At 43.5% G+C, this 23309-nt stretch overlaps 2 protein-coding genes across 2 annotated transcripts in view; one reads left to right on the forward strand and one right to left on the reverse strand.

Annotated features, from left to right (window-relative positions):
- The window catches only part of LOC126987833 (neuroendocrine convertase 2-like), a 45513-nt gene extending 34196 nt beyond the window's left edge, over positions 1–11317 (forward strand). Inside the window, exons 6-13 of the mRNA XM_050845229.1 lie at positions 3711–3799; positions 4825–5000; positions 5970–6182; positions 6309–6409; positions 6624–6857; positions 7009–7173; positions 7303–7420; positions 7759–11317. Of these exons, the coding sequence (XP_050701186.1) occupies positions 3711–3799; positions 4825–5000; positions 5970–6182; positions 6309–6409; positions 6624–6857; positions 7009–7173; positions 7303–7420; positions 7759–7941 (1279 nt within the window). The 3' untranslated portion in view covers positions 7942–11317. The remainder of the gene's footprint in view (positions 1–3710; positions 3800–4824; positions 5001–5969; positions 6183–6308; positions 6410–6623; positions 6858–7008; positions 7174–7302; positions 7421–7758) is intronic.
- Positions 11318–12231: 914 nt separating this feature from the next.
- On the reverse strand, positions 12232–22011 carry LOC126987832 (U3 small nucleolar ribonucleoprotein protein MPP10-like). The gene is made up of 10 exons (XM_050845227.1): positions 21825–22011; positions 21186–21330; positions 20065–20760; positions 18873–19115; positions 17929–18103; positions 16523–16707; positions 14913–15053; positions 14399–14507; positions 13623–13849; positions 12232–12545 (listed from the first exon to the last, which is right to left on the reverse strand). The coding sequence occupies exons 1-10, from the start codon at positions 21881–21883 to the stop codon at positions 12399–12401; spliced, it is 2127 nt and encodes a 708-aa protein (XP_050701184.1). The 5' UTR covers positions 21884–22011; the 3' UTR covers positions 12232–12398.
- Between the last annotated feature and the right edge of the window lie 1298 nt (positions 22012–23309).

Here is a 23309-nt window from a genome sequence, read left to right on the forward strand (position 1 = left end):
TCACAATATTCAACTACTATAGGGTTAGTCATAGTATTATAGTATTATCATGTTCTGAACTCAGAATAACCATCAAGCTAAGCAGGTACTGTTGCTGTTAATTTTATTAAGCTAGTATATTTGTGTCATTAGTATCGGCTGATGAACAGAAAGGCTGACACAGGCTGGTGAGGGTAAAGAGAGTAAGACTACATTATGTATGTAGCCACAAGTGCAACAAAGTAACTAGTCATGGCCCTTCATAAGTCCCACTTTAGGTTCTCCACCTTCATTAAGGCATTCAGCAAATAAAATGATTATACTCTGTGAAGTTTCTACCGGCAGTCATTACGGCAAAAGTTTGTTATATTCCAATTTCAACTAGATAAGGAAAACAGGGGTAGGAAAGGAGTATGGATAATAACCAATCCATGGGTAGTTAGATAGTTGGGCATCTGGAGGGAGGCAAGGGGAGGGCAGTTGCCACCTTGTAAATCTGTTATGTTCCCATTAACACACTCACTCACAAGTTATAACAGAGTTAATATTTGCAACACCTCAGGACAGATGGTGCTGCAGATATTGGTAACCATTTGTGCCATTGCCAAGTGGTCGATCAATGAAAACATGAAATTTGATGTATGTTGTGTAGGACCTAAAACATGTTGGCTCTGCCCCCTTTGAAAAGTTCCTGCAATGCCCCTGATTAGATAGTTGTGAGACATTTTAAGGGCATCTATACAGTGTTTCAGTGAAGGAATAGAAAATCAGGGTGCAATCTTATTTTTGACAACAATTAGCCAGAAACAGACATGCAGGAATTACCAAAGACAGCAGAAACAAACTTTGACATAGGTAAGTAACTTTTAGCCAACACACCCTTAACTGCATTCAAACCAGCCAAACTCCCTGACAACATAACCTCTGAGGACCATCACCCTGACAAACACAATTAAGGGAATGTAATTAACTAATGCAGCAACAACAAGGAGACGAGAACCCTTCTGCAAGACTGCTTTAGCACTGAATAATAAGAAATGAGCACCAAATAACTGTTCTAAGCATCAATATAAACATGGCAATAAGCTTTCAAAACAAGGCAAACACAAGAAAGAATTAGTATATATGCAGCAACAAGGTGAGACGAGCCCTTCAGTAAGCCCTCTTAGGCAATGAACACTTAAACTATATTACACAAATGTTCCGATTATTAACACCCATGACAATTGAGGTAATAAGCATTTAGAACCTGACAAATGAGTGGTTTAAGCAATAATATCCATGAAAATTGTGGTAAACTGACTTCACACCTGACAAACAAGGGTTGAATTATTGACGTAAATTATATTCATGTTAAAATGCCTTCAAAACCTGACACTGACCATAATGACAGGTTTCCAGGAGGTTTGAAGGTTAGCAGAGGACATATAGGATAACAAAAGAGCAGCTGGTTGAGTAGATAATGAAATAGGGAAGGATACATGAAGTAAATCTTAAACGAAGTGTCTTAGTCATAATATATGTGAAGTCAATGGCGTAAATACCTTCTAAATTAGAGAAAAGAAAAAGTGTAGTCTTTGTTGGGATGATGCAAGCAACTGCGCATGTCACCTTGAGCAATGAATAACAACTACAACAAAAGAAGTCACCCAAGTGTCGAAAACAATGAAAAAATACAGAAAATATATAAAACAGAAAAAGCAGATGATGCAAGTAACTGCGCATGTCACCTTGAGCAATGAATATATACGAATACAACAAAAGAAGTCATCCAAGTGTCGAAAACAATGAAAAAATACAGAAAATATATAAAACAGAAAAAGCAGATGATGCAAGCAACTAAGCATGTCACCTTGAGCAATGAATATATACGAATACAGCAAAAGAAGTCATCCAAGTGTCGAAAACAATGAAAAAATACAGAAAATATATAAAACAGAAAAAAAGCAGATGATGCAAGCAACTACGCATGTCACCTTGAGCAGTATAAATACACATGACAACAAGAAATCATCCAAGTGTCGAAAACAATGAGAAAGTAAAGAAAATAGAGAAAAATTGAGTAAAATAGAGTGTACTCACCTCCTCCCCTGCACCATAAGGCTCTCCACGTCCTCCTCGTAAACGGCGCCGCGTCCCATTTAAACGCCGTCAGGTCACTCTGCTAATGGACGTGGCGGGACTGGAGCAGCGGCACCTTCAACAGGGGGCAAGAGGGAATTCCGCGAAGCACTCCGCCTTATGTATAAAACTTTTGAACTTGGCGGCACTTAAGTTAGGGACGGCCCCGCCCACCACCCACCACACATGCTGCCTCTGTTTGTTGTGGTGACGTCACTGAAGAACGACTCACAGTGTTACCAGATTATTGTACCTCAGCACATTATATTTTAAGACCTCTACTAGACTATTCCAGCTTGCTCCAGTTGTGGGTACAAGAGGCCATGTCTTCAAGCTTGCTCATATCCGTTGTTCCCTTGAGTGTCAGCGTCATTTCTTCTCAGCTGCTCTTAAAAGATTTTCTTGGCCACAAGCTTTACGACTATTATCCCTGACCATATGAAATGAATTCCTAACGCACTTTCCAGCCTATGTCTTATTGGATTATGTTTTGTTTGATGAGCTTGGATAGGCTGGCGCATTGGTTGGTGAGACCTTTCGGTTCTTTGCCTGACGGATTGATGTGGCCCCTGTATTTGTACTCTGTAGGGCTCCCCACGTATTTGTCATTAAAGATAATAAATGGATTTGAGATTGAATTCTCCGCCACATGCTACTCTCGGTGAGCAGAGCCCCGCTAAAGGCCCTCAGAAGACTTACAACCGGCACTCTGCAAATGAACGAGTTCCTTTCGAAGCAGATATTACACATTACTACTTAAGAAAAGTCTTTCCGACAACGCATGTATGATAATAGTAGCAGCAGCGTGTGGACTCACTGGAGTTGTTTTCCGCCGCTGTGTTGTAATCCGCTTACGCCTCCAAGTAGTGGTGCAGACAAACAGCAGCGGCGCTGGAGACTTAGGAAGACTTACAGCATTACCGAGGTTCCCACCTCCTCCTCCGTGACTCTTCCTTAATGGGATTGAAAAAAAAAAACAGATTGCCCATTCTTTCCCTTCTCTGCTCTCTCTGGAGGATTACGCAAAGATAATTATCATAATATGGCTCTACATATGTGGCAGGGGGCGGGGCTGTCGTGGCGGGGCCTTCGCCTGGCTGGGCTCGGGCTGGCTAGGTCGATACCTACGTTTTAAACATTTACTCAAGTAATTGCTCCATTCCTTGCCCCGCACCCACAACTAAAACGCCTGTATTCGAGCCCATTTCTTAAGTCGAAGCTGCGCCCGCCCTGCACTTACAATTTTTTGCATTGTACGCCCGCACTCGTCCCACACTGCGGGCGCCCGCGGGACCCACGGCCCCAAGCTGCCCACGTATACCTCCGGTGGTGGCCGGTGAGTTTAGGGCCAAACACCGGCAACTGTCACATGTCCTTCCTTCAACAGGTGGCGGGGGGCGGGGAGGACCGGCGAGGAGGGAGGGGAGACAGCACGTGTGTGAGGGTTGAAGGGAGGGGCAGGGCTGCTATTACAAGAACATGGAGTATACTATATGATACCAGTGACGAAACTTATGGCAGCAACAGAACTTAGGACAGAAAGCTCGAGCCTCCATGTTCAAAGACAGGTTTATGTCGTGAATGCTTACTCCTCCAATCTCTGTCCGCAGCCACGGGACGCGCTGTGCCGGCGAGGTGTCTGCCGCGCGCGACAACGGCATCTGCGGGGTGGGCGTCGCCTACAACTCCTTGGTCGCCGGTGAGTCCAGTGCACTTCGCTATGCACTACACTGCACTTTACTTCAGTATGCCGATGTTCTTGCTTTCATAACTGGAGGCCGTCGAATCTTAGTTGTAAACCAAGTATTTTATTCCAACAGGTGATTAGTAGAATATAGTGAACCATTTATTGCAACAAACATAACTTTATACTGATGACAATTGGAGCATGTAAGTTTAGTTCATTGCGATACTGAATATTACTGATTTGTTTAGCACTAACATGGCTATTATGAGTTGCTCTGAGGTAAAGCTGCATGTAGGTCATACATTCTTGAGATCCTCAGACACATGGGAAGGGTCTGTCGAGTATCAGAAGCCAGGCAGTGAGGTTCGTGGATTCATGTTTTCCTTTACAGTATTTCGGTTTCTCAAGATCATTTAAATTGACCATGGATCGGAAGACAGGCAACTAAAGGAGCTATTACACTTGGCAAATTTTCCGTGGATCTTCAGTCAAACCTGCTGATGATGATGATGGTGAGTAATACCGTCGTCCTTCGATGAAATCTACCGTAGCTTTGGAAGATCGTGGACACGTCAGAAAACCACGGAAATATGAGAACCACGCCAGCGGAAATCGTGGTTTGACTGAAGATCCACGGAAAATTTGCCCAGTGTAATAGCCCCTTTACCTTCCTACATTCACACCTATACTTGCTTTGATTCACCGAGGTATAGGTGGACCAGTAGACAGACAATGGAGTTCCCTGCCGTGCCTATGCCTTGATGTAATACCCCGTTTTTCCCTTCACGATGAATGGCTGAGTGCTTCCTCGTGTCCCGTAATTTATTCTTTTTCCCCTTAGATTTTTGGGATGATGGCAGCCTACCCGTAATTATTCCACTCTGCCATTCGTCCTCGAGTTTTGTCCCTTATTTTCACGTAACATTAAATCTGAAGTGAGGGGGAAAACGTGGTATTACATTGGTTACTCAAGGATGCTGAATGAGAAGATAGACAAGCCAGCTCCTACACCCGCCCCTTTGTCTTGGTTCGCGCAGGTATACGGATGCTGGATCAGCCGTACATGACCGACCTGATCGAGGCCAACAGCATGGGTTTGGAGCCTAACCTCATCCACATCTACTCCGCCTCCTGGGGACCCACCGACGACGGCAAGACGGTCGACGGGCCGCGCAACGCCACCATGAAGGCAATCGTGCGAGGCGTCAACGAGGTACAAATATATTTCAGTGATCAATAACTTTGTGGGTCACCGCCTCCCCCTTCCCCTCCTCCTCCTCGCCCTTCCCTTGGCCAGCCCTTCGAGCATGCCGGTCTGTGCGCCACCCACTCAGCCACCCGAGTGTAGGACAACCCCCCTTTAGGAAACCCCTCAAAAACAAAATCTACCGAGGACAAGAAATCCTTCGGGAAAATTCCCCAGAGGACAAAATAAAAAGAGGACCCAACCCCAGTAATTCCTGACCGGGGTAACGACGCCTCAGATTATTTTTGGAGGATTACTCAGGCAGAGAAAACAATGATCAACGGAGTGAAATTAACCATCAAGGAAAGAATATTTTACATCATTTTGCATTGCTTTAATTAGTTTTTTCAAAGTAGAATGTTATTAGAAAGCATTAAAGTTTTAAAACAAAACAAATAATGGAACTGAGGGGTTTCTGTCCATTATAACTACGCCAATGGCTATAACTGTCATTCCAGCTCTTCACCCTCTTGCATCCCTGACCGTGACTTTTTTTTTTTTACGTCTATGCCTATAGCGCCGGTAGGCTTGCTTGAGGGGTCTGGATGGTATTCGACCCCAGCCCGTCATGGCGCAGGCAAGTGTTTATAGTGGCGCCACCTTCTCTTGGCTCATGCTGCCCCCCCCCGGAACTCCTTGATTCACTGGACGGTTTCCTCTAGAGTCCGGGTTGATGGGTGGTCTTCAGGACAGCGTGTGGGTAGTTTTAAGCCACTCGGCGGTGACTGAAAAATCCAAGGTGGTAGCGTGGGGATTCGAACTCGCCTCGTCCATCATGCGGTGAATGTGGGCCCAGCACGCTACCACTCAGCCACCGCCTACCCAAAGTCTTAATTTTTACCCCTGTCCTGCATGTTGTTCACAGCCACCTTTCTTCACCTGCTGACTGTGACTCACTCTCTCGCCAAAGGCTTCACTCTGTCCTCCTGCCGCCAGGGACGCAATGGCTTGGGGAACATCTACGTGTGGGCAAGTGGGGACGGCGGGGAGGACGATGACTGCAATTGTGACGGTTACGCGGCCTCGATGTGGACGATTTCCATTAACTCGGCCATTAACGACGGCTCCAACGCCCACTACGATGAGTCCTGCTCCTCCACCCTCGCCTCCACCTTCAGCAACGGCGCCAAGGACCCCAGCACTGGAGTGGTGAGTGCTCTCTCTATCTCTCTCGTGTGTGTGTGTGTGTGTGAATAGCACATAGCTGCCTATAGTTATGATGATGTGGCAGTTGAGTTTCTGTCGTTCCCTTACCTCGCCTCTTTCCCCTGCCAGGCCACGACGGATCTGTACGGGAAATGCACCAAGACCCACTCTGGAACCTCCGCTGCTGCCCCCGAGGCTGCAGGAGTGTTCGCCCTAGCGCTGGAGGCCAAGTGAGGCTCCTTCTGCACGTTGCCTCGCTCGACACAGTGTGGAGCAAGGCTGTAGCTCACTCATTTCTGGTGCCAGGAGAGCGTTGCTTGCCGGGCCAGAGCACCGCATCATCTCACATAGTAGCTCATCCCTGTCACTGTCAGATATATTAGGTTAAGTTTGATGCGTGGCGTGGTGGTAGTGGCAGTGTATGAGCGTGTATCTCGCCCGCAGCCCGGGGCTCACCTGGCGTGATGTGCAGCACCTCACCGTGCTCACCAGCAAGCGTAACTCCCTGTACGACGCCAAGCGCAGGTTCTCGTGGCACATGAACGGCGTGGGGCTCGAGTTCAACCATCTCTTCGGCTTCGGGGTGCTGGACGCGGGGGCAATGGTGGCCCTGGCCAAGGACTGGGTCACCGTGCCGCCGCGCTACCACTGTCAGGGGGGCATCTTCCAGTCGCCCAAGTACGTGTCAAGCTTCAAACACAGCAGGGAGGGAACTGTCTAGACTCTAGAATCACAGTTCAATTGAATTAACTAATTATTCCCTATTTAGAGCCTTGTTTGTTATGAGAATTCCATCGATGCAAGTCGTCACCCTTTCTTTCTACTCCAGGAAAATGACTGTCAACAACTCAGTGCTGCTGGAGATCACGACGGACGCCTGTGCTGGGAGCGACACGGAGGTGAACTACTTGGAGCACGTGCAGGCCGTCATCACCCTCAACGCCACCCGCCGCGGCAACGTGGAGCTGTTCCTCGTGTCCCCCATGGGCACCCAGTAAGTACCCGGGGCAGGGGGCGTCGGGCACTGCAGTGGTTACACGCCCACAAAGCCGTGCATTGGAAGGCAGTGGCCGTAAATTATGATGTCGAAGCCTCGTTTAATTCTACCCTTTGTCTTGTGCAGGTCAATGATCTTAAGTCAGCGGCCTAACGATGATGACAGCCGAGATGGATTCACGAAGTGGCCCTTCATGACCACCCACACCTGGGCCGAGAACCCGCGGGGCACCTGGCGCCTTCAGGTGAGACAACCGAAGATAACTTAGGACTGAGGTAGCAAAAGTGCCCGAGAGGCTCAGCTCAGGCAAAGAAGGGGAGTGGCTTGCACTGTTTGACTCCTATTTTGGAGACACGACGATTAACGTAGTGGCGAAAACGAATGTGTAAATCCGTAGAATCTTGAACAGGACCAAAAAGTTAGTATAATGTGTTTTAGTCTTTTAGACGGATACCTTTATACCTTTGATGCATGAATATGTGCGCCTTTCATGACACACATCTTAACCCGACTGCTAGCCAGTTGAAAGACGAACGATCGAGGACAGCTTAGTTCAGGGAATACAAAAACAACCTCTTGCAGGTGCGCATCCCCAACGGGCACGGCGGACGGGACAGGCAAGAAAGGGACGAGGAAGGCTGGATCAAGGAATGGACGCTGATGCTGCACGGGACCCGCGAGGCGCCCTACGACCACCTGGCTGCCAAGGACCCCCACTCCAAGCTGGCCATCGTCAAGAAGGCTCACCAGGAGAAGAAGATGTAGGAATGATGATGATGATGATGATGTACAAAGGAAACTACATGAAAAAGCAAAAAGAAGGAATATGAATGAAAACGCAGACTAGTTGTCTCTGGGCGAAGGCTCTGTAAGAATGTAAACCTTTACCATGCTTCAATATCTGCAGGCAAATGACTTTTTTTTTTTAATAATGGTTATCAATAGGCATATGAAATGAGATGCTTTATGTATATATGATATGGAGTAGGATGTTAAAACATATACGATTTTAAATTGATTATACATATGAATGACTGATAAATAAAGTAAGATCATGCAGAAGAAGGATTGCAAAATACAAAGGTGATAAAAAATGGTAATATATCTAAATACAGTAAGAAAGAAATGAAAGAAGAGAACAACAAAAAAAAAAGGAAACATCACAATGAAAAAGGCACCCAGTCCCCCATCCAGGTGACCAGGTACAGTTCACTGATCACTCACCTTGCCAAACATGTCAGCAACTAGCCGCACTAGAGGTTAAGGGTGATAGAATTGCAATGGACCACTCAACTGACCCAGGGCATGTCTGATGAACAGCTCCTCAGTCTTGCAGCTGCTAGCCGGTGTCTGGCCTGACTGGATAAGCCCCCAGCCCTTCTCCAGTGGGGCCCCCCTAGCCAGGGACTGCTCCTCAGACATGCAGCTTCTTTTCCTTCAATCTACACACTCTTCCCACCCCCCCCTCCCCCCATCTGTAGTGTCTCAAGATGTGATTAAATTTTGTGACTTGATGCTACTTTGAGGTATATTTCATTCTCCAAATTACTGTATAGCTTAAAATATCATCTATTTGTGTTTCTTAAGTACAGCTTTACGATGTTTTGTTTACTCATGACCTTTTTCCTTCAATGTCAAGTGTGTTGGTGGAGCTCAAGGCCACAGTGAGGCTGCCTGGGGGTGTGGGATCTGCAGCCACGCAGCTCGAGTTGGTATCACAGAAACTTAGGTTAACACAGTCTCCACGGACGGATGAGTCACCAAGTGTCAGTATTAAAACATTAGCAGCAAAGTGATGAAAAGGGAGAGCTACCAACACATGACACCCCCTGCTTCAGCACACCTCATTATGCACATTCTCCCGGCTAATGACAACCAGTATAGTGCATTTAGGAGTTAATCCCCCAGTTAAGGACAGCACCGCAGTACATCTCAATCTTGATGCCTGGTACCACCAGCAATGGCATTCTGATACAACAGTGCAGCCAAAGAAAGCATGTGACCATCAAACATCTCACAAAATCATGGCTAGAAGTGGATGAATTGCCACGGATGGGCTAAAAATGATATGTGCACACAATACCATCATGCTAGAATACCACCATTAAGTCTTGATGCAACTCTGTACACTTACCACCAGCTGCTCCCTTCCTGTCGAGGTGAAGTACAGAGACATCACTTGCCCATGAAGTGAGGGGTGTATGGGTGGTGGACCCCCGGGTGTGAGTGAGCTGTGCTGTTCTGCAGCGTAGTCAACTGTCTGTGCTTTGTTATTTCTTGTTTTACACAGAAGCAGGAGGCAGCTCAAGGGCACAAAAAAGAGGAAACAATAAAGCCCACAATGGTGCTGCTCCTGCAGCTCAGTACATGTCTCTGGTATCATCTATGTTGCAGTAATCCTTGCTGCCAACCTCTGGTCCCTCCGTATGACCTTGATAGTCTTGACCAGCCCGGTGGATGCCATTCCTTGCTCAGCCCTCCAAAGAACATGAATCACTTCTCTGAGTTACTCTAGAGCGTGTCCACCCAAGTAGTGAGTTCCTGCTGTTGCGTGTGTGGTGGCGGGCTGCCCACCTCCTCTCCTGTACCTTAGTGATCAAGTTAGTAGAGAAATAATACATCATATATTACAACCTATACAGTATATAAATAAAATATATAAATATATACATATACTGAAGATAATTCTTTCTAAGTAGGGGAGCACGTAAGGCACTACACAGACTTGCAGGAGTAAGTCCACCGTCACTAACCTCGCCTCTTCCGGTCATTCTGATACAAGCCGCTTCTTGACAGCCAAGTTACGGCACATTGTCATGAATATGTTCACACATCACACACAAGAAACTTACAAGATTGTGAAAAAAGTTTCTACAGCCACACACTTTGGGCTTTCTCATGCAAGTCTCAAGAGTTTCTGTCAGGCTGTGTGGGGTCTCTCTTGTCAGCCAGAGTCTGCGTTCAGTGACAGCCTCCTGTTCTTATTCTTTCAAAGCTCTTCACTTTGATTTTATTGACTCCAAACAAGTTGATAATACCTTCATAGAGTTGGGCTGTGTTGACTAGTCTCTGATACTACACCTGACTGGGGAGGCTCCAGACAGCTGCCCCCAGGATGCACACACTCCCACTCTTCGGTGGGAGGTGGTTAGGTATGGCTGGCTTGCTGGATGCCACTCTGGACCCTCAGCCTGGCTTGTTGCTACACTGAATCTGCCTGTGGTCCCTGCCTCAGCTGGGCCCTGGCGACATTCAGTGGTGGTGGTAGATGAAAGTGTTTCAAGTTTCCTTTAATAAACATCTCATTCTGGTTTAAATTTGATTTGTACTTTTACCATTATTCATAAAATTTACTCATTTGGGTACTTTTTTATTGGTTACGATGCGATGACCTGAGATTTGCTTAGACATCAAGAACAGTTTGTTAAGTTTCTTTGACATGAGTATGTAGATCATCCGGCCTTGATGAGTTGGAGTGGACAAGTGTTTGCAAACCAAAGTTGTGAACACAGTAAGAGTCTCCCAGGGTGGGCCAGAGAGCCAGCTACAGCCTCCCCTATAGTGACAGCAGTAGGTAAGCTTGCACAATACCTTCAAGGTTTTGCTTTGTGTGGATACTTCAATTACTCTAGCTTTAATTTTTGAGAAGTTTTAAATACAATAAAAGATGATATATTGTTTTAGATTTGTAGTTAGATATACAAATGTCTATTTATTTAAAACATATAAAAATATATATATCTTTCTATGTAATTCTATCCTGCATAATTTTCAAGTGAATGAAAAGAGAAATCCAGACACGTGGATCGGTAAAATGCAACCATTAAGACAGTGTTACAATTAGTTATGTTATGTAATAGGTCCACTGCAGCAAAGTTATTTTTTTAAATTACTGATGCCTGAGCTATATAGTTCTTATTATTCTACAGACCATCCATTGATCATAATATTACTTTTATCCTGAGTTAAGAATCAGCAGAGGTGAGACAAATCTTGTCATCTTAGAGTATCAGTTAACTAAGTTTTTGATTGATTGAGGCGTAACACGGCGTACACACGCGAGCTTTTACCCGATGTCAAGAGATGTATTTTGAATGTATCAACAAGGAAAAGGAAGAAACAATGAAATTATTTGGCCTTCCACCACTCTTTCATTTTCCCTAAACATAAGACTATTTCTGTTACTCAAAGTTATCATATAAGAAAATTTACTCCCTTCCCTTTATGAAGTTTGCTGGAGTTATCCCCTTCTCCAAATTTCTCTTTTTTGTTTCCTTTCTTATCATATTAACTACAGTATGCACTACACACCTGCACATATTTTACTTTTATTGTGTTTGTTACGTACCATTATTATTCCTGAGCACACTGGGGGGTGGGGTGAGGGGGATGTGGTGTTTCCAGAGGTGGCAACGATAGTGGTAGTGCCGTCCCTATTCACCTATACCTTTCCACACTCTGGGGGACATTAAACATGCACCCCCTTCCTTCTTTTTATTATGCTTGTTTACTCCTGCCAAAATTGTACCCCATCAAAACCTCATTACATCAAGCTCACACCCTTTTGCCAACAACTCTTCAAAGTGCCTCTTTCCCATCTCTCAATCATTCCATTTACATTAAGAAAGAAGCAACCATAAGCATGTAGGCCTTCCATCCACCCCTGAATATATGCTGTGGACGGAGCCACTAGCAGTTAATGAAGCAAGCATAATGCTCTTTACCAGAGGGATGCAGGTCATCAGGTTGTGTGGTAAAAAAAAGCTTTTACAAAGACTAAAAAGTTTTAATCAGTCGTAACCATATTTAAATAAGGGTTTTAAAAATGTCATCAAATTGTTAAGTTTTATATAGTTGAGTTCTATATGCAGTGTCTTTCAGAGAAGAATGATCACAGGTAACTGTTTTGCCTGAGGAGTATTGAAGTTGTGTTATTATACAGTATCCTGGAGCAGCAGAGATTAGAAATTTCAAAAATGCTAGCCATCCCACGATGAGGTAGTTTCGCCCATTATGCTGCCCTGGTGTTGTTCAGCCAAAATGAAAAACTGCATCTCCTCAGATTATATGTTTATTTCTTCTCTACTGGCTGAGCAGGGGCTGCAGTATAAATACAGAATTGCTCCAACTCTCACTACCTGGAACTTATGAACAGATGATGAACAACTGAAATAAAAAACTTTATCTTCAACCCTTCAAGTGTGGCCCACCTTAAGTTACTACTATAGCAAGAGTTTGGAAGCTGATAATGTCTCTCCTTTCTTCCTCTTCTTGTGTTTCTCATTCTTCTGCTTGGTGGAGGTGGTGTCCTGCAGCTGCTTGAAGAAGGTCTGGGATGACTTGAGAGCCTTGCCCTGGCCCCCCTCCAGCTGCAAAGAAGAAATAGCAAGTGTACTTACTGACAACACATATCCTCATTCTAAGTAGATACTTTACCATAGCTGAAGGAATTCCTTAATTTATTGATTTTTACTTTAAATTACATCAGTCTAATGTACAGTGGCAGTCTGGGAGGCAAGAGATTCAAACAGTGGTAAAGAAATTATAATTAAATGTTGCCACAGTTTTCCTGATGATGTAGTCTTGGGAGAGAACATGGAGGAGATGAAGCTTAAGTATCTGGGAACAGTTTTTCAAAAGCATGTACATACTAAGGAAGCTCATTTCTCCCTATATAGAATAGCCTACTACATGCCCCAAAAAATTGCAGGGTGCTTGAGATAGACAGATAGATACATCAAATTTAGGGTCACATTGTATCCACATTATGATAGTGAATGTATTTTAACCAACACAAACCTGCTACAAGAAAATCCACTGACATCGTACAAAAGTTTTAATCTGTTAATATCTCCCATGTCCCACACCCTTACCGGAACTTCCTCCCAAGGGGATGACCTCAACAGAAGTCTCCAATTTTCCCAGTGTCTGAAATCCTTCTCACTACATTCCATCCTTAACCTTTCAACTCCCTCAAACACTCCTCCACTCCGGTGATCCATTTCATTGGTGGTCTCCTTCTGATATCATTTGCCTCCATTTACTCACACACTCTCATCCTCATCAGTTTTTTTATCACATGTCCAATCCATCTCGTATTACCACAATAGACACGTTTAATCACTCCACTTTCCCCTCTGCTGCACCCATAATTAAATACCCTCCTTAGTTTCTCCATTTCAATTTGACACAATATTTAGCTGTTAAGCAAACTTTTTCACACATTGTGGTTCATTCCTCTAAAATGAGAGAGAAAAAAGGCTTCTGTTAAATCCACTCTACAAATTTCAATTCCACTGAAGTAAATTTGCTGTACAGTCATTTCCTTCATCTCCTCTTCCCCAAGGCAAGTCTTACATTCTGTTATACTCTGTGCCCAAGCTCTGTCTGGCTCTGCAACAGTTATGCCTCACTAAAACACAACAGACTACCAGAATGTTACTCACCAGCTTCACTTGTCCACTCTTGACGGCCTTCTCGATCACCTTCATGGTCGTGCCGCGGTCCAGCTTGCCGGCTCCATCCTTGGCCCCGGCCCTGCGCACCTTCTCCTGCAGTTTCTTTTCTTGCATCTTTGCCTTTTTCTTCTGGTGTTTCTTTTTTATCCTGCGATCACGCTTGCGGTCTGTGGCGCTGCGCTCAGTGTCTCCCACCAGCTCTCCTCGCACTGGTTCTGTTAAAATTAAAAGTAACTTTAGAAATTTTGATTATTTTTCCATTGTAGAATATACTACAAGTTCAATTACACCATCTGCTTACAAATCAGAATGCAAGCTTTTAATGGATATGAGGGAACTTTACACATGAAGCTGAAGTACCAAGTATTTACAGGAAAAGGGTCCACACATGATGAGCATGAAGGTGGTGCATCACACGGCCACTAACTGAAAATGCTGAACATTTGATGCTGTTCAATATTCCACCTGTTATGCCACCTACTCTTGGGGCATTGCCATGTATCAGCCTCTCTGCTACTCTTCTTACCTCCTCACCTAATTGATCTATGGCTCTCCTTAACATCTGACACTCCTTCCTCTCATGCATTTCCCTACATAACACGTCCTTTCTCTTTCATTCCTAAGCCAGCCTGTATCAAGTAGACATATTTTCTACCATTCTCTAGGATTACTAGTGCTAACGTTCAAAGAGTCACAGCCTTTTTGGAAATGAAAAGTGCAGATGAAAATGACAGTTGGCATCACTTCCACAGGTCAAGTCCTACCTAATATCTCCTGAGGTGCCAACAGGGTGGCATCACTGGCCGTGGCTGGCGTTGCCTCCTCCACAGTGATGGCCGGCAGGTTGCTCTGAATCTTGATGTCTGTCACCGGCTGAATATTAAAATTAAAAAATATGCATGTTAGTGTCTGGTCTTCATGACGGCACAGCTATACACAGAGATTATTGAAACCACATCCTAAACTGAATAAGTAAATTTGAAATGCTGATATTTAATGGAATCTACTGACAGAACTTATAAGAAGATTGCTGATCACAAAAATCTGTCTATTTTACTTAAACGGGCCAGGTCTCCAGAAACATTCTTACTGGTCCTAACTTGACCCACACCATACATCAGTCTCAATACAAAAACTCAGATTTGACAATGAAAAGGAAAAGCAAAGCACCACTTCATTTCAAACTTCACAGCTACACTAATAAGTTTAATTTCTGATGTCTAAAATATCATGAAGTACAGCAGACGAGCTAAACAGTGACAGTGGATTTGGCATTACCTGTTTGGGAGTGTAGTGGTAATTGGACAAGGCGTCAAGCTTCACGAACAGCTTATCCATGCGCTCCTTGATCTCCTTGTGCTCCTGTGGCTCCTCCTCCCCCTCCTCCTCCACCTGCTCCTTCTGCTTCCTGAGGTATTCCTGAAGCAAAAAGACAAAAGGGAAGAGTGATGACCTTTTTACCTCTATCAAAGACATGGCTTGCTTAAGAAAATGGTACAAAAATAAGAATTCAAAAGAGGATAGTGAGAACAGGTGAAGATGAGGTGAACCAAGCAACAAAAAGGACTAGGATGTTTAACCCGGTAGAAGCGACGGACCAAATTTGTGGCTTTACCATGTAGCAGCGACGGACCAAATTTGTGGCTTTACCATGTAGCAGTGACGGGCCAAATCTGTGCCATAATATAACCCCCCAAAAATAGATGATACATAATCTGATCACAAATGCTTTGATATATATTATGAAATGGTTTGTGTGAGGGGTGATTTTTTCTCATTTTTCTCGCTTGGAGGGACCATTAAGAAACATGATCCCTCCTGCTACCGTGTTAACAAAATATTGCTCTGGGGAATGTCTCAGTGGAATCCTGGTCAAGTTAGGTGACAAGTCGCTTATAATCAGCCACTACTTGGCGTTATTTGTTCTTAACCCGGTAGCAGCGGGGATCACGTTTCTTAATGGTCCCTCTAAGCGAGAAAAATGAGAAAAAATCGCCACTCACAGAAACCGTTTCAAAATATATATCAAAGCATTTGTGATCAGTTTATGCATCATCTATTTTGGGGGGTTTATATCATGGCACATATTTGGCCCATCGCTGCTACACGGTAAAGCCACAAATTTGGCCCGTCGCTGCTACACGGTAAAGCCACAAATTTGGCCCGTCGCTGCTACACGGTAAAGCCACAAATTTGGCCCGTCGCTGCTACACGGTAAAGCCACAACTGAGTGTATTTATAGTCTAGAAGTGAAATAATTAGCAACTCAATGGAATGGGGCAACAAATAAGAAGAGAACTGTAAAGCCAATAAAGGATGATAACAGGGCCATGGAAACAATGACGATCTCCATAATGCAAAGCGTGAAGATGACAACAAGAGCACATGGGCCGGAAGAATGATGAGGGTCCAGCAGCCACATTAGTAATTCTTCTTCGCTTTAATCTCCAATGAGGTCGGCCGATCATACATGTTGTCGCCAGTATCTTGTATCTTCTGTCTGCCGCATCCTCTTCCTCCGGACCCACCTGCCTCATGTCTCTCTTAATTTCATCTCTCCACCTGATCCTCTGTCTTCCCCTCATCAATGTTGCCAGATTGTTGTACTCAGCCTCCTATGTTTGCCAATTTCCAACCCCAAAACTGCCTCCTCGACCTCAATAACTGCCTTCATATATGGTTATCGTTAAAATGGTTAATAATTTGGTGCGTATTTGGCAATAGTTATGGGCATGGATCAAAACTGGTAAATACGAGGCTAAGAATACGACAATCTGGCAATGGTACAACTCCCCTTCACCTGATTCCTCCATGCCACATTAGAAATTACCAAGAGCCTAATAATTGAGGAAAGTGATTGCTTCTCTTTCACCCTGCCAAGTGCTCACCTCCTCATAAATCTCCGCCAAGCTCTTCTTACTCTTGTCCTGCTCGAGAAGGAGTTTTTTCTTGAACTCAAAGGGGTCAACGGTAGGCCGCACTTTGCGCTCCACGTCATCCCAGGCCTTGATGCGTATCCGGCCCAGGATGATCTTCTCCACCAGGCTGGTTGTGTCCTCGGTGATGATGGGCTCTGCATGGTGAGATCAGTGGTTGTTTATAGCTGCCATAAAATCACTAAGGTTGTGGGAGAATGATGTATGATGACAGGCTTTAACCCCTTCAACGCAAGGACGCATATACAGCGTCCTTGCGTGCCCCGTACCATATCCGAGGACATGCATACTGCGTCCTGGCTCGCTTTAGCCAATATAAGAGTTATTTTATCTCTATATTTATGCTTACATCTCAAAGTTATCAATTATTTTATGTTTCTTTATGTGCACCATTTAATTCTGCACGTTTTCATATATAATACATGATGATTATGTTGAGTTTATGGGTGAAAACTTGTTATATTCAATAGCGACATTTGAGATTTGGCGCGTAAGACGATCACGGATATGGCCCAGGGCGCTGTTTTGGCCCAGCTCTAGTGAAGGGGTTAATTGGAGGTGGTAGGTGAATTAGTTGTTGTACTGTTATTCCATTTATCTTGTTATTCTATTTCTATTTCTTATTATCATCATTACAGAGGAGCAAATATGAAACAACACTACTGATATAAAGGGAAAAATGAAAAAGTCACACAGATTCGCACCCGACCGAAAGATTGACAGAAGATGTAAATTGAAGTGTTAAAAAGTATGAGTGACTGTCTATACTTTATTCACAATAGTTGAGTATTTTTGTTTCCACCTTCCGAATGAGAGTATATTATTGGTCACTCCACAGGCAAGCCTTATCCAATCCACAACTCAGGATGTGTGTAATTTGTGGATATCGGGAAAGGTTGAATCTTACTGATGCCTGCTATGATGCCATCAGTGAGACTTATTTTCAAAGTTTATGTGTAGTCTAGTTACCATGAAATGTGAGATGACATAGGTTGTGGATCAATGGTCATGGTAGCAAGCTTTAGTCATTGAGGGGTTAAGGGCTTTATAGATTGACTTACGTTCTAGATCAACAAGAGATCATACCTACTGGAAAATGTGTATGACTTTTGTAAGAAATATTAAGGTTGTGGATCATAGGCCAAGGAATGTGACTTAAGTTCCTGAGTGCGTGTCTCCCTATATACTAAGGTTACTCTACTTTCTATTCCTTCATTCTAGTTAAAATATATGTTCCCCTGTTTATCCTCACTTCCACACAATATATTAGCAACACCTCTGTATCTACACTGAGCTTTTCTATCTTTCCAATTTTTTTTCTTCTGTTTGAGAGCAGAATCTTGCAGCTGATAACTCACTCTGTCTGACGGCAATGTCATATTCCAGGTGCTCCTCCAGGGTTGAGTTCTGAGGCCTCTGTGCACTAACCACCTCTCCCTGCAGGTACCACGGCTTCTCACTCAGGTTCTCCTCCTCAAGCTGCTCCATCACCTGCATTTCCTTCTCACGCTCCTTCTCAAACGTCGATTTGGTCTGGCGGCAGGTAAATACGCATCATCATCTCGGTTCTCTCTCACCCAAATCCACCATCCCTTTCCTCTCCTAAACTACTTCATAACCCTGCCTCCTCCTCACTGTAATTTAGTATCCCTTTATTTACTCTAGGCACACATCCCACCCGGCTCTTCATTCTCCTTTTGAAGCTGGTTGGTAAATGGGTACCTTGGGAAACCTGTGAAAGGTAAACTGTGGTACTCCCTTCACCTTGGCCCAGCATCAACTCATCTTTCTCTCCTCCAACTGGAAGACTTAGTACCTCCCTCACCCAGCCTGTAATGCAAGACTGTCCTCTCTTCCTCTCGCCCAGCTACATCACCTCCTCCTCTCTAAGCAGTCCTTCCTAAAATGTTATACTGCTCTATACAAATATTGATTCATATATATTTTTGGAGGAAATGCTTAACGCAGTAGCAGCGGGGATCATGCTTCTTAATGGTCCCTCTAAGCGAGAAAAAGAAGAAAAAAATCATCACTCACACAAACCATTGCAAAATATATATCAAAGCATTTGTGATCAGTTTATGCATCATCTATTTTTGGGGGTTTATATCATGGCACAAAATTGGCCCGTCGCTGCTACCAGGTTAAGGAACGCCTATACACTCTACACTGGGTTTAATAACTTACTGACGACAAGGAAGACTGATCCTGAGTGCCAAAAGAAGTAAGAAATATATCACTCTGCAGTTAGTTTGATGAAGTAAGAAAATCCTGCATGATTAATTGTCAATAAACAACTTACCTCCTTTTTGTGGGCTCCAAGAAGTGGTGTGATGCTGTCTTCTTCTTCACTTTCCTCTTTTGCTGAGTGACGCTCTTCCTCCTCTTCATCTTCTAGCCCCTCCTCCTCCTCTTCATCCGCTGTCCCTTCCTCATCCTCCTCATCCTCATCTACTAGCATTTCTGACAGTTTCTTCCCTGATCCACCTTCTCCATCAGTGTCTTCCGGGAGTTTGTCAAAGAAAGCATCGTACATGAGGCCTTCCTGTGTGGGGAGGCAGAAACGTAGTTAAATGAAATATTCCACTGAAAACCTGGACAGTAGCAGCTCATCGACTACCTGTGCTACTTAACGTCATTCTCTTAACAGCTATAGGCTTCATTCCAAGGCAGAAGACAAAATATGAGTAGGATCTTCAAAACATAACTCCTTCAGGTAATATGAGACCATCCTATTGAACTGACCCTCACTCAAATACCATCAACCACTATCACTATGAGGAAAAGCCATAAAAAAGGTTTGCAGGATCCCCTAATACAGAACCCAGTGAGCAAACGTAAAAATGAATAGTCTATGAGGAACGGAATGAATGAGTACGACTTTGTGAAGAGAATGTACGGGTAGAATTAAAGGAAGGGGTGTCAGGGGGTGAGAAAAAGTTGTTAGATAAGAGACTGAGTGTGCTGAAAGGGAGTGCCAGAACAGGAAAGGATGGAAATGCTTCTGCCATGGTCATCACCTTGAGGGAAGCAGGCATTGGAGATACAGATGTAGATAGGCAGAAGAGGAACAGGTAATATTAAACCTCACTCTACCATAACATCCATTAATAAAGAGAAAGACATGGAAAAAATTAGTGGAGGGGTCCTCAGATATATACTCGGTGGAAATATAAGACCAGCCAAAGGACCGTAGATATTGATCCTGACTCAAATTCCAATATCCACATTAAGTGATAAACTATGATATAAAAAACTAATGATAAAATATTCTGACCAAAAATAAAAGAAAAATTATATTATACAGCATATATAGTAACTACTGGTGAAAAAAAAACTACATAAAATAAAAGATATACATGTTAAATTAGTTAATAAGTATAGGATAGAGAACAAAAAAATAAATAAATAAATAAATAAATAAACCCAAATGAAAAATATTACCAATTCAATATACACAAAAGTACTCAAAGAACCCAGCAGTCATGCCTCACCTCTCCCTCACTGCCATCAGACATTTCTGCCATGAGATCAATCTCCTCATCATCAACAGTGTAGTTTTCACCAATGGCGTCGTTGTCTGCCACCCACTCACTCTCCCGAAGCTTAAAGAACTTTGTGTCAACCTTGGTCTTGGCAAACTTCTGCCCTTCATTTGACTTTTCCTCTTTCCTAGGCTTTGCTTCACTTTGGGGTAAAACTTTTGCCTTTTTCTCATTATCTTTTTTACTAACTGCCTCATCTTCACTGTCATCAGATTCGATCCCTTCTTTGGCAATAAATTCATCAAAATTGTCCTCCTCCTCATCAGTATCATTAGTAAAGTCATCATTTAAGCCTGAATCTTTAAAATCAAAAGGTTTTCCAAACAAGTCTTCATCATCACCACCACCACCATCATCATCATCACTCATTTCATCATCAGACTCCATGAGATTTTCATTCTCCACACCGTCCATCTCTTGTTCATCCTCTTCATTATCATCAGAGTCTGTATCTTCACAACCCTGAGGACTCCCACCAATCCCCTCATCCTCTGTCAGCAATTCATCCACACGGGAAAGCTTGCCATGCTTGGCTAGACTGCTGAGACGTGCCACCATGAAGCACAGGTTGGTGTCATCAAGTCCCTGCAAGTCCTGGGGAGCTGCCAGCATAACATTATTCTGCAACTCCACCAGCTGCCACACCTGAGAGCAAAAGGGAATGTTAGGAGTGTATTTCTCATCTAACAGTTATTGATATACATGAGAGATTCAATGAAATTATGTATTCAAGCTATCAGTTATTAGTGTTTGGCATCAATATACTGCTGGTCAAGGTCGTGATACATGTGGGAATCATATAGGATAACAAGGCTCATTAAACTCCTGAGTGATGAGTGTCCAAAATTGCCACTGCCAAAATTATATGTATTACAGAAAGCTACTCAGTAATTTACAGTACATATATATGAACATACTCTATCACCAATTACAATATCACACTTTATTTTTCAAATGAGAAATGTAAAAAGGAATTAAGTTTTGAATATATATAAAACAATGCCATCATTAAGTGCAAACAATAACATTTACTATAATCTCCATTTAAATAGTATAGCAATGAAGTGGACCTGTTCAGCATCGAGGCCATCAGTGTGGAGGCACTGGAGTGTGCCTGGCGGGGAGGACAGGCTGTGCCGCTTTTCCTCCTCCTTCAGAAAGTTGTACACAGCTTCCGTCTGCTTCAGCCATGCTCCCTCCAGCTCCTTGTTGGGCCTGGCAAGGGTAAGAGGGAGAGAGAAGCTACTTATTTTACATCACATGAATTTGAAAAAAGTCCAGTCATAGTCAAGAAGTTAAATAACATCAGTGAGCATATGGTAAATTACCACCCACACTACCAACATCCTAAAAAGTTTGCACATGTAAAACCCATAATATTTTTATCTATTTAATATTTTCTTAGGTGTTGCCTATAATGCTGGTAGGCTATCTTCTGGGGTCTTTTCGACGACCCCAGCCGCTGGTGGTGCAGGCGAATTTTATTTGTAGTGGCTGCCGTGGTAAATGACTTTTGCCCCAACACTGCCTTCAAAGTCCTTAAAGTGTACAGCAACCTCCCTACTGGTCGGGTCAGCTCAACAGGATTTAGCCCTGCCCTGAGACACATCTTAATAACAACAATAGCCACAAAGAACCTGCACTGCCGGGGCTATAGAGGCCGTGGTCCCATGGCCTAACCAGCCCCCTGAAACATTGAAGAGCCATACCTTATGTAGTCCTCGGGTTTGGAGAGCAGCTGCGTGGCTTGAGTGCATACACCCTCCATTCTCCGTGCCTCGTTCACCGCTCTTCGTTAATCAAGACCCGGACAAGGGCACAGAGGGGCAATAACGTCCTGGTCAGCCGTCATCAGGCCACGCACGTGAAGGGTTTGTTTACGGTCGGGAGTTTCGCCTTTGCAACGGTACTTATATTTTCCTCTTCTTCATCATCATCTTTTTCTTCTTCTTCACACTTAGATATTTCATTACGCACACTTAAATACTTTATGCTGCACTGAGCTCTATTTTTTTTATATAAACTTTGCATATCTATCGTACACAGTCTTTTGCTGTTCTATTTGCTGTTCTGTTTTTCACTTCAGCCTACGGTTCGAACTTTGGTCTTTTTGCATTTCCCTTTTCTGTCCCTTTTCCTTGTTTTCTACTATTATTAGACTTTTTAATTTTATTTCCCTTTTACTGCTGTTATTTTTCTTTCCTACCAGATTGTCGTACTCAGAACACTGCATACACCATCCGTTTCAGGCCCAAAACTGTCATATCCAGGCAAATAACGATAGTCAACCAAATCCACGGTTCAAACTGTTAATTACTGATGTTTTTTGGCCTTGTAATAGCTAGGGGAGAGAAACTGGAAAATACAATATGCAGAGTATACGATAATCTGATAAATTGAGGTGCCAGATCAACTTTAACCTGTTCCTCTTATTACACAGAAGCAGGTGTGCGTCTTAGCTACCTAGATCTCATGTATTAATATCATCACAAGCTATAGTGTCTTTCTAGTAAATGAGTTATCTAGTTTCCTTGGTTTCTACTTGATCCTGTTACCTGCCCTATATAGCTCCTACCTGTACTAACCTTGACCGTGATCTTGATATTACAGGCGGTTTACGTGTTACAGGTGACTTCATAGGATACAGGTGACATAATTACGGTAAAATAAATAAAAGTAGTGGCGAGGGTCAGTGAAGTTAAAGCTAGGAAGCATATATATACTTCCTTTAATTTCTTCGACAAGGAGGAAGAGCTAGATATAGGTTACGTGGAACAGCTTTGAATCTTTATTTACTCCTTTTAACTCGTATCCTGGTATACCTAATATTGAAAGGAGGTATGATGAGGGTCAAATTGGTGGAAGCATAGGCCTATATATAGTTGTCTTTCTCTTTTTTTTTTCAGCAGAGGTGAGGATCGAAGAAGGAAGGTTAATGACAGCTATAAACCCCTAATTACTCCTTTTAACTCATATGCTTCTACCTAATATTGAAAGGAGGTAATGATGAGGGTCAAATTGGTGGAAAGCATAGATGTCTTTCTCTTTTTTTCAGCAGAGGTGAGGAGGAAGGAGGTTATATAAGTGGTTAATGACAGCTGTAACCCCCTAATATGCTCCTTTTAAAACTCCTAATTACTCCTTTTAACTCCTATCCCGCTACCTAATATTGAAAGGTGGTAATGATGAGGGTC

This window comes from Eriocheir sinensis, chromosome 66, assembly GCF_024679095.1.
Source record: "Eriocheir sinensis breed Jianghai 21 chromosome 66, ASM2467909v1, whole genome shotgun sequence".
In the NCBI taxonomy this organism is placed as follows: domain Eukaryota; kingdom Metazoa; phylum Arthropoda; class Malacostraca; order Decapoda; family Varunidae; genus Eriocheir; species Eriocheir sinensis.

Bases quoted from the DNA above. Each gene is read 5' to 3' on its own strand.
- LOC126987832 (XM_050845227.1), bottom strand. From the start codon at position 21,883: ATGGAGGGTGTATGCACTCAAGCCACGCAGCTGCTCTCCAAACCCGAG. The intron at 16,708-17,928 runs GTGAGTTATCAG...CTCACCATGCAG, and splicing joins TGACATTGCCGTCAGACAGA to AGCCCATCATCACCGAGGAC. The intron at 15,054-16,522 runs GTGAGCACTTGG...TTTTTGCTTCAG, and splicing joins TGGCGGAGATTTATGAGGAG to GAATACCTCAGGAAGCAGAA.